At 34.1% G+C, this 12,212-nt stretch overlaps 1 protein-coding gene across 2 annotated transcripts in view; it reads left to right on the top strand.

Annotated features, from left to right (window-relative positions):
- LOC136031494 (myogenesis-regulating glycosidase-like) overlaps positions 1-12,212 on the top strand; it is a 75,675-nt gene that overhangs the window by 29,794 nt on the left and 33,669 nt on the right. For both annotated transcript variants that reach the window (XM_065711143.1, XM_065711144.1), the window contains one exon: positions 7,327-7,461. In XM_065711143.1, coding sequence (XP_065567215.1) covers positions 7,327-7,461 — 135 coding nt within the window. The remainder of the gene's footprint in view (positions 1-7,326; positions 7,462-12,212) is intronic.

Consider the following 12,212-nt stretch of genomic DNA (forward strand, 5'->3'; position numbering starts at 1 on the left):
TAGGGGGTATGAATTAATTATAATGTCTTTCTATATTGCCAAGATGTCACAGTCCCATATCTACCAGCACAGAGGTGGAAAAGGCAAGGCAGGTCATCATTAGCCCCGCCAGTAAGTTTTTTTGGCGCGGCAAATACTGCTAAGAACTTAGTTTTCAGCAATTTTAAATGGTAATATTTTTCCACTTATATGAAGTATTTCAATGTATTTAAACAAATGTATGCAATATTGATAAGAATAACCTATTATAGTGGTTGTGATGGCTTCAAATATGTAGAAGATCAAAAGTCACACGGAATTCCATACATACACACAATAATACTCCTTTTCATCCAACCGAAATTCTTTAGTAGTAACATTAACAAGGACTTTTACCAAAATTACTATTCATCGCCAGTTTTTAAGCTTACTCAAAATTTGTCCGAAATGTAAATTGCAAATTTAAACGTAGGACGGTACTAATCAAGTACAGGTATTGATTTACACATTTTAAAAGCGACTAACCATGGATTTAAGGGACTGGTACCTATAATTATGTGTTGGTTAGGTCTGGGTATGATTTGGAAAACTATCAGAAGTTAAATATAAGAAAAAGAGCTTTTCAACTGAAAGCAAGGAACAGATTTGAGACCTATTTGAACAGATTCTTCTTTAAATGAAGTGGACTGTCTCCTCCTTACCTCCTTACTCTTTACTAAAGTGCGGCTTTTGTCCAAATTTTTAAAGAAAGTTTGCAAAATTTTTTTATAAATTTTCATAAAAAAATTGGAAAAAAAGATTTTTCAAAGCACTAAAGAACTTTTTTTTTTCACGAGCAAAATGTAGAGAAGGGGCAATTCCCCTTATATACAGATTAATGTATATTTGTTTTAAGTTTTAAACTTACTCCTTACTTCAGTTGAAAAACCTTTTTCGATTTGTTTAATTACACTTGAGACTGTAAAGTTTTATGAATACATTACTTTTGGTAACGCAGAAAAAAACGATCAATATTTCAATGATCTCTGTTCTGGTTTAGATGGGTAATTAAGCAGTTCGTGGTACCGAACTGTATCTAAGTGTGTTTATTTGTTTGTTTTCTCCCAGGGGTAATCTTATCGACCCAGTGGATCTAGAACGTCGGGAGAGGGCTCATTCTAACGGAAATGAAAAGTTCTAGTGGTTTTTTAAGTGACCAAAAGAACGGATCCAACTAAGCCCCCTTCCACGCCAAGTTTTTCCCAAAATCGTTCGATCAAAATTTTGAGATATATTTTTTGTTCAGCATACTTGAAAGGCCCAATAACTACTTTGGAGACAAAATGACCCTCTACAGCTCCTGGGAGAAAGACCTTTAAAGTTTTAAAGTTTGCCCACTGCTTAAGCATAGTATTTGTTATTGGGAAGTATGATACATTTTTCGGATGGGGAGGGGAGATCAAATTTTCTGCTGAAAGGATTTTCGCGAAGAGAATTTTCCAGGGAGAGAGAGTTTCCAGAGGGGAAATTTTCGGGGGAAATTTGCACTGGGTGAACTTGCCAGAATTCCTATACAAAATTTCTTTATAGGTCTTGCTTTTTCTTTATCCGTTCAATTTTACGCATGGAGATGTTAAGAGTAATTTTCTGGGGTAAATATTCTCCAGGACTGAATTGCCCAGAGGATATTTATGCGTGGAGGGGGTTTTTCCGTGGAGGTGGACTCGGGTATCCTGACCCTATTTAAAAAAAATCAGAAATTAAATATAAAACAAGTTTTCTCAACTGATAGTAAGGAGCAACATTAAAACCTAAAACGAACTTAAATTATTACGTGTATGAAGGGGGTTGCCCCCTCCTTAACACAATGCTGCTTATGTTAAAGTTTAAATTTTGTCCCAATTCCTTAAAAACGTCTCCTGAAACACATGGGTCGTTTAATTAAAACAATAAGTAACTTTATTTAACGTGCAGAATAACCGTAGCGTGAAGAGCGAGGTACTGAGGAGGGAGCAACACCCTCATTTAGGTAATAATTTATGTTCGCTTTAAGTTTTAATATTGCTCCTTACTTTCAGTTGAAAAAACTTGTTGTTTTTATTTAATGAAGCTTAGCGACAAATATTTTTCTAAAGGCAATGGGACAAGTATTTCAATTTAAGTAAAATTATAAAAATAAATGAAAAAAGTCGATAATTACAAAAAATTCACAAAACAACAGCCTGCTTAAAGAAAAACTAAGATATAAACTCCTAGCAATTCGTTCTGTTGAGCAATGCCAAAGTATTGGACGTTTATTTTTTAACAATACTGACATTTGTGAACTTGATTATCAAACACCCAAAATATTTAGTGCGTTTTGACTCAGATTTTATGAAAAGTAACGCATTATCAAAGTAGTTTGCTGAAAGCAAAACATTAAAACTAAAATTAAGAAAATCAAATAAAAATTCAATATTCTTAATTTTCATTTGAATACCAAAAACCAATATATATGACACCTTTGTGCTTCATAACTGTAAAAAATTAAATCTTTTTCAAAGTGACAACTGGATAAATACAATCACTCCTGGAAAAAAATGAATGATAATGAAACACAAATAACGTATCCGTATAGGGGGAAAATACAGAAATTCCCAGCATTCCGTTCAGGGGAAACATTTCTGATTATAGTGGCTTCATATATCAGCTCATGGGTACTCTTGCAATGCAACCAAAAGTTGACGAAATATTTTTACCGAAATTACCCCTTACATCAAGTGCCATAAAAACCCTCTCAGGTCCAAAAGCAAACTTTTCATGGAAAATTTAATTTTAGAATTGAGTAAAACTTCGAATTGTCACTTGGAGACAAGGGTTAGAAAACCTTGCACATCTTATAGGCTTCTGGGAAATATTTCTGAAAAGGTAAATCGGAAAATCCAGACCTCTGAATCTTTCTGTTTCAGACTTTCATTCTTATTATACTTTATCGAATTTTGCCTACATGTCAAGCTTGAGCAGCAGAAATGCCAAGCTTTGATCAATGTCAAAGGTGGGTGGAAAGAGAAGGATAGGGAAGTTCCAGGATTTTCTCATTGCATATTTATGAATAAAAAGTCTGTGTTACCTCAAATAAACATGACAGAAAGTAAGAGCTAGTGTCCTAAGTGTACTTTTGGAGTGCCTAGACGCAACCTGAACTATAAAGAACAGGGAGGAATATCCTTAAATTGTTTTCGTCAAGAAGAGGTTGATGGAAATAGACCAAACCTGGTGGAAGGAACCTGGTAAGATCTAGTGTCATCGCTATCCCTTTGGAGAATCGGAACCAGACTACGCGATTTGGAGGGTTTAGTTTGAATGTGGGAGTGGATGCTTAAGTCCTTTTCGTCAAAATATCTACTTGAAGAGGTTGTCTAAAATTGACGAAGCAATGCAGAAGCGTAAGTGCTTCGATTTTCAAACAGTTCGTTGTAACGAACTGTAGTAAGTAGCGACCCGGCTCAATAGTAAACGAAACTCTAAAAAATGGAATTTTGATGCTAAAAGATACATCTAAAGAATTGGATTTTCATGTTGATTTTAAATATATAAGTTTCATCAAGTTTAGTTTTTGTCATCAAAAGTTACGAGCCTGAGAAAATTTGCCTTATTTTAGAAAATATGGGGAAACACCCCCTAAAAGTCATAGAATCTTAACGAAAATCACACCATCGCATTCAGCGTATCAGAAAAACCTATAGCAAAAATTTCAAGCTTCAATCTACCAAAATGTGGAACTTCGCATTTTTTGCCAGAAGACAGATCACGGGTGCGTGTTTATTTTTATTTTTTATTTTTTCTTTTCCCCAGGGGTCATCGTATCGACCAAGTGGTCCTAGAATGTCGCAAGATGGCTCATTCTAACGAAAATGAAAAGTTCTAGTGCCCTTTTTAAGTGACAAAAAAAATTGGAGGGCACCTAGGCCCCCTCCCACGCTCATTTTTTCCCAAAGTGAACGGATCAAAATTTTGAGATAGCCATTTTATTCCGATAGTCGTATTATATAAAACTTATAAAACCATAATAACTATGACTTTGGGGATTACTTACTCCCCTGCAGTCCCAGGGGGAGGGGCTGCAAGTTACAAACTTTGACCAGTGTTTACATACAGTAATGGTTGTTGAAAAGTGTACAGACGTTTTCAGGGGGAATTTTTTGGTTTGGGGGGTAGGGTTGAGGAGAGGAGGTTATGTGGGAGGATCTTTCCTTGGAGAAATATGTCATGGGGGAAGAGAAATTCAATGAAAAGGGTGCAAGATTTTCTAGCATTACTGTAAAAAAAAACAATGAAAAAATAATTATGGAAAAGCTTTTTCAATTGGTAGCATGGAGTAGCATTAAAACTTAAAACGAACAGAGATTATTACTCATATGAGGGGCTCTAAAAGTACTTTAGCATAAAGAGCGAGGTATTTAGGAGGAGATAAATACTTCGCTCTTTATGCTAAAGTATTTTTAGTAATTTTAACTATTTTTTTCTACGGCCTTTCTGATTCATGGGTCATTCTTAAAAAATTGGGACAAAACTTAAGATTTAGTGTAAAAGCGAAGTATTAACGAGGGGACAAACCCCCTCATATACATAATAAAAATATAAGAATATGAAAGTTTGCTACGTAAGTTAATTCTTAAGTTACGTATATTTTTTACTAATAAAAACGTTCGTTAAAAATTAAAAGTTATAGTTGCCTTTTTGAGTAATCGAAAAATTGGAGGGCAACTAGGCCTCCTTCCCCACCTCTTATTTCTCAAAATCATCTGATCAAAACTAAGAGAAAGCCATTTAGCCAAAAAAAGAATTAATATGCAAGTTTCGTTTTAATAATATATGCGCGGAGAGCCAAAATCAAATATGCATTAATTAAAAAATGTTCAGAAATAAAATAAAAAAAACTAGTTTTTTTAACTGAAAGTAAGGAGCGACATTAAAACTTAAAACGAACAGAAATTACTCCGTATATGAAATGGGTTGTCCCATCCGCAAGCCCTCACTCTTTACGCTAAAATTTAACTTTTTGCCACAATTCTACTTTTTAAAACAACTAAAAACTTTAACATAAAGAGGGAGGGATTGCGGAGGGGACAACCCATTTCATATACTGAGTAATTTATGTTCGTTTTAAGTTTTAATGTCGCTCCTTACTTTCAGTAAAAAAAAACTAGTTTTTTTTATTTAATACTATTAGAGGTCCATACGAGACCCAGCTAGTGTCAAAAATTGTCGCCAGATCATCTATCAAAAAAGGCTATTGGATCTCAATCAAGCCACTTCTCTAATGAAGACTGAGTCTTCAATTTAGGCATTTTGGGGTTGAGATACAATCTTTCCTTTCAGGGGTGGTCCCTAAATTCATGTTATTAGGACATCTGACACTAAATATGTGCAAATCTCAACTAAATGCTGTTTGGAGTAGGAGCTAGCACATAGTTATGTATTTTTTGGGTCATCCGTGTTTTTTCATCAAGTTTTACCTTGCTTTCACCTGATGATGTATGGATGATGATGAAATCCAGGTAATTTTTTTCTACATAGAAGAAGGCTATTTTGGAATAATCTTCGCTGGAAGATCATTCCACGTCGTAACAGAATGTCGAATATGCTCTCTAGGTAGTTCTAGTAGGTAGTCTTTACGCTAGAGTTTGACTTTTTCTCACAGCTCTATTTTCAAAACAATAAAAAACTTTAGCGTAAAGAGGGAGGTGTTGAGAAGGGGAAGGTTCCTTTCATATGCGAAATAATTTCTGTTCGTTTTAATTTTCAGTGTCGCTCCTTAATTTCAGTTAAATTTTTTTTTCAATTTAATTCTCGTACAAGTCACTAATCCCTTTAATATATTTGTCTAATATACCATATAAGGATAAAACCTTTACTAAAGCTCTTCCATCAACAGAATTGAACGCTTGCTCATAATCTAGAAAACTCAGGACCAAGGGTCTTTGACAACTAAGGCACTTCTCAATTATTAACCTAAGAGTGAAAATTTGGTAGACACATCCTCTACTTTTTCTAAGACCACACCGTTCTTCTCTCAAGACTTTGTCTAAAGCATCTCTCAGTCTAAAAAGTATCATATTACAAACTAATTTGCTACCTACAGAGACCAGACTAATGCCTCAAGAATCACGACACTTATTCTTATCACCTTTCTTATACAGTGGTTTAATTAAGGTTTTCCTAAAATCGTTAGGAACTTCTAACGAAGTACCCTATAGTTTCGCCAGATATTCTAATTATTGTAAGTTAACTAATTTTTACTGGTAATTCTATAGTCAATATTTTCCAGTTTTGTTTTACCACTGAGGCTCACGACTCTTTGGAAGATTTTTTTTTATTTAGATTAAAAAAGTACAAACCTTGTGGACAAAACTGTTGGTCCCTTGCTCTCTCTAGAATTTTTGTTTAATTGTGCCGATAATAATATCTTGTTGTGTATTGATTGTTAATATAAGTTGCTCAATGCTGTGCTACTTTGACCAATATTGACAATATTACCAATACTTATCAATTTTATACGTAAGTAACTTCTTAGACACCATCATCTTTCATTTTACAAATAAACAAAATGAAAAAAAAAAAGAAAACAGGTATTAAGATTTATAAGATGTAAGTTTTTATCGTTTGTGCTTTAGTTTATTTTCTTTTCTTTATATATTTTGTTGATTTTAGTTTAGATTTCCCCACGTTGGTACAGGCTTCCGGACAAAAAGCTGAAATATTTAGATTTTTATTATTACTAGTGAAAAAAAAAGTATTTGTCCGCTGTCTTTCGTTTTATTTTTACCAGTTCTACAAATAGTTCCGACTTCAGTTCTCCCTCAAATGAACACAGTAGAAATTTTATAACCGTTTTCTATATTTTCATTTTGTTTTATTTTTACCAGTTCTGCAAATGGTTCCGACTTCAGTTCTTCCTCAACTGAACACAGTAAAAATTTTATACTTTTCATTTTGTTTTGTTTTTACCAGTTCTGCAAATAGTTCCGACTTCAGTTCTTCCTCAACTGAACACAGTGGAAATTTTATACCCGTTTTCTATATTTTCATTTTGTTTTATTTTTACCAGTTCTGCAAATGGTTCCGACTTCAGTTCTCCCTCAAATGAACACAGTAGAAATTTTATACCCGTTTTCTATATTTTCATTTTGTTTTATTTTTACCAGTTCTGCAAATACGGGTATAAAAAAGAAATTTTATACCCGTTTTCTATATTTTCATTTTGTTTTGTTTTTACCAGTTCTGCAAATGGTTCTGACTTCAGTTCTTCCTCAAATGAACACAGTAGGTGTAAAAAAAGATAATCGTGAAAGTATGTGATTAATATACCGATCTTATTAATTTTAGATGGGTGTTCCCAGCTTAGTTCAAAAGCAGCATGCTGACGAACATCGGATTAAAGCTTTTGTATCGTTCCTCTTCCTCTGTATAGTACTTTTGGTGGCATTTTCTCATGTTTACTTCAATCAACAGCTGGCCCAGGTATTTATCTTTCTTTTGCTATTCTTGCTATTGCTATTCTTTTGCTATTTCTATTTTATATGCTATTTCTGTTACTATTGCTATTCTTCTCGCCTTGTATTGTCACTTTTTGACGTTTGGTATAGAAGGTAAATTCAGACCTTTTATAATTTTTCGTATATGTCAAGGGGTAAGGGCCCCGAATTTCCCCCTTTGAAAAATGGAAATAATAGCATAAATGCACTTTTATTAGCCCCCCACTCTATGGGGAGTAAGGTGAATAAACGTATGTGCCCCTATGTTTTATTATATACGAGCATTGCCCGGGCGAACAGAGGCCACTTGACCCATTTTGAAGGCATATTGGTAGAGTTCAAAGTCTCTTTTCTTTTCCAATTCAAAGATTAATTTTTTATGAGAATTTTAGGTTTTAATCTTTTTGATAATACGAAGTTTTATTCTATCATGACAATCCTAGTCGCTATGACTGAGACATAAACCCCTTCCAGGGCTCTTGAAACACATTACTTAGCAGATCTGAGGCCACTCTAGAAGTTGAAAAATATATATTTAAAGATTGAAACGGATGGTTTATGCAATAAATATAAAAAAAATTAATTGTGAAAACAGATTTCAATCCATTGGCGGTAAAAGAATCAAGTCATGCTTGGGCAACACTGGATTCGCTAAAAGATTTCGAATCAGCTTCTGTATTTTCCTTGTAGTTCTTCGATGACGGGTATTTAGAGACAGCGTACTAGTCTTTTTGTCTACTGCTACCTTTTCTGACGATTTCTTTTCTACTTCTCTCAAACTCTCCTTTGTCGGTGGCTCAGTTGACTTCGTTAATCTGTTGTCATTATGAGAAATGATGTGTTCGTCTAAAACTGTCAACCGGCTGCTATTGAAAGAAGTGAGAGATGCTGTTGATGAAGGAATCGATATTTGAGGAATGAGAAGGAGTACAAACAATGAGAATAGACAATGATTAGGCTCCTCACCGCCAAGCATAGTCATCTGAAAAAAGAAGATGAAATTGAATCCAATAAGTGTTACTGACGTGTTACAAAGAGGATTAGATCCCTTAAAAACTATTTTGCAAGCCTCAACGTCGGCTAACCGTCTCAAAGACAAAGGACCTACTAGCTAATTACTTATCACTGAAAGGGTGGCAACTGAGAATTTATATTCCGACTATGAAATCTGACTGAAAAGATAGTAAAATTGTGGTGGAAAGATGTTCAATCAAAGTGGGTTGCACCATGGGGAACTCTCAAAACCGTAAAATCGATCAAATGAAATATCATTTGAGCTGATTATTGGCGTTTCCTAGAAAGCATGATAGAACACTTTTAGTGAATATCCTTTCTTGAACCTTAGAAAGACACTTCTTCTAAGCTTAATCGAAAAAAAAGAAAATCACACTTTCTAATGATATAAGTTTCGTCAAAACTAAAACTCCAGCATAGAATAACAGAAGTTAAATGGGTTTCTTTAGCATTTCTGGGAAAGCAGATTGATTTTAGTTTTCTGTCGTTTATTCAAATCTCTTATCCAAGCTCTACAAGTTATGTGAGAACCACAAAATCAATTCAAATAGTTTGGCCAAACAAACCAAAAATGTTTATGGTGGACAAAATAGGGTCTTCCTCTAAGGTATCTATTCCCTTTGAAGTTCATAGGTTAAGGGCTTTTATGAATAATGTGGAAAATGAATAGCATCACCACCATCTAGTGGTTGGTGATTTTGTTCCTATTTTAACTTTAGCCTAAACTGCTGTACGCTTGTCTTTGCAGTTACTTTAAAACTTATTGGAGAGTAAAAAAAATACAGAACTATGTCATTAGAAAGCCACCAGCTTAAATTCAACTAGCCTACTTAACATTGGCGAGCATACTTAACATTTTCTTGGCAAGTATGCAACTCCTACCAGTTCCTGGTTTTTCCAGTTAAGTTATTCTTTTCCCCAAATCCCTAACTCCTTTTCATCCTGTGGTACAGTTAAGTTTTCTCACTTTTATTTACACTCATAAGAATCTGTAAATCGTGAGAAGGTCAAACACTTCCCCTTGGCAGTGTAAAGTCATTTTCTATAATTTTAAAAGTGCAACTGTACAGTTTTACTTTATTAAAATCAATATTTTGTGCAAAAAAAATGAAATGTCACCTGAAGTCTAGCCTACAAAGCTGTCGAGAAAAAAAATATATATAAAACAAAGCGATTTTCGAAAAAAGAAACAACACCATCAAAGTGTGCAACATTTTTTATTTGGTGCTGCTCATCCATCTGAAATCTCCCCCCTTCGGAAGATTTCCTCATGAAAACCATTTTTTGAGGCTCAATAGATGCATAAGGCTCAGTGACTAAACTGAGCAAAAGACTGACCCCATATCAGATACTTCTGATGTCAGAGGCAACCGAATTTGTCCTATGGAATAAACCTCAAATAAGTATCTTACAGCCTATACCTTTAAAAATACAACAAGTATGAACAGGACTCGTAGCACAAGTTTAATTATAATAGTTGGGTCACAACCCACATTAAACTGCAATGAAAAGGAAAAAAGAAACTAAAATGAACAAAAGCGCAGCCATCTAGATGAAAACAGGGGATAGGAAATACCAAAGTACGATGCAAAATGTGCTCGGATATCATTGTTAATAAATATTGGACAAACCAGGAAAAAATTAAATAGATTGGCCACAGTGGATCAAGTGTATTTTGCTAACGGTTTACGGGTGTTTTAATTCCATTAGAAACTGTTTCTGGGTGTCCAATTTAGGATATGAAACCGAGCGCTAAAACTCGTAAGCGAACAAAATGAACTTAAACTTTGTTATTGTGGTTCCCAACCTCATGACCAGGGTTTATGCATATACATTTTGTTTTCGAAATATTGTAGTCGAAACATCAGAATCAAAAATAGCATGTTGAAGCGATGATTATTATAGGTCTTAAGGGTCTAGAGGATCTTTTGAAACATCTATATATGCCCTTTTCTCCTCCAGGTGCCTAAAAGGGGCATCTGGCCTTTCGAACTTGAACAAACTATGCGTTATAAAAATTAAAATTCTAATCATAAATACAATATACAAATGAGACTCAAGGAAATTATTTTATTATCATATTCAGGAAGACCAATCGGAGGAGGGGGTATTTTCCCCCTAGATTTTTTTGCTCCTGTCCTTGACAAGTGGTTTTTGTTGTATTTTCAATCAAAAACGTTTTTTTTGGCATTTTCCTTGTACAAATTAATAATAAAACAACCATTTTGCCCCCTCCCCCATCCTAGACTTAGAAAAATGCACTCGCCCTTATATTTTCGTGAATTTTTGTAACTGTTAGTATCTTCCCAAAATTCTGATTGATCACTTTCAAAGAATATATAAGAAAATTCGATCCTACTTTTAAAAAGCTTAACATTCAAATAGCTGGAACTTTGCCTTCAAAACAAAGAGTTAGAGAAAAGTAGACTCGAACCAACATCGAAGGGTTAAATAAGTTTTGCCAAAGTTAAGGTTTCATGTCTTATATGCAATATGCATGGCTGCTTAAGGTCAAAATCAGTTTTTTAATCAACTCTGTTTAACCTGTCAGTAATTCAGATATGCTTTCGATTTTTAAGTCCGACTAATCGGAGAAGTTTAGATTCATCGACTTCGACAATAATTTTTAGAATACAGGTAGAATATATTTTATCATAAGATCGTATACAGCTGCAATTATTGCAATTCTGACCCAAAAACCAATGGTTGTGGCAAAAAAAAAATCATATGTGTGTGAGACCAGTGTCTGTGGTGATCTAGAAGAAACTTTGACAAGCAGAAACTTTCTACGTAGAAGAAGGAACTTACTTATCGGTTATATAATAGACACTCGGGAAGTTCGATTAGTGCTATTGAAATGAAATAAAATATGATGAATATGTTATAATTTAGAAACAAATTTGGTCTATATATTTGCACATTAGGGGGGGGGCTTTGATAAAGCATTGCATATATTAAATGCGTAAATAACCTTTGCAGTATTTAATTTATGCTATGCCTTACCCCCACCCACACCCCTAACGTGCAAACATATAGCCCAAACTTTTGATAAAGCTAATGAAATAAAACAAAATATGAAAAATGGTGTTCTACTTTTAGAAAACCACGTATTGACACGCAAATTGACAACTTTCAAACATGACCTACTGTTACACTTCCAATAATGTAGCTTCTCATCGGAGTACAAAGTCATGGTGTGTCCATTGACGCATTTTTTTTTGTTTGTTTTGGGCACCAACCCCTTATCCTGGAGAAATATTTGCCATCCAAATGATCGACAGTATAAAGACGTTACTTGACCAGTTTCTTGTATCGAAATTTTATAGCGTCTATTATATAACCGATAAGTATCGAAAGGAACTCACATTGATCAACATTAAAAAAAACTCCAACAGTAAAAAGAAAGAATACTTGCAGTATGTACCAATCAGGTCTTAGATTATCCGGAAGAATGTAACTAACGACACGTTTTAGCAAGTAACGTCTCTTTAGAGAAAGTCAAGGAAGTTTGTAATGACAGCATTACTAATAGATGTTTATTTGTCGAAAATAATTTCTGTCAATTTATTCTCTGACCTAGATTATAAGCAATTTTGAAAATTTCTTTTTAATTCATGCGCATGTTTTACAATGCAAAAATGGCTGGCGTAAGGGTTTGAACATCTTATGGCTCAGTCACGCTATCTCAAAACCAATATTTTACCCGAAATATTTTATAAAAAT

The sequence above is a fragment of the Artemia franciscana genome, chromosome 9 (genome assembly GCF_032884065.1).
Source record: "Artemia franciscana chromosome 9, ASM3288406v1, whole genome shotgun sequence".
NCBI classification, from domain to species: domain Eukaryota; kingdom Metazoa; phylum Arthropoda; class Branchiopoda; order Anostraca; family Artemiidae; genus Artemia; species Artemia franciscana.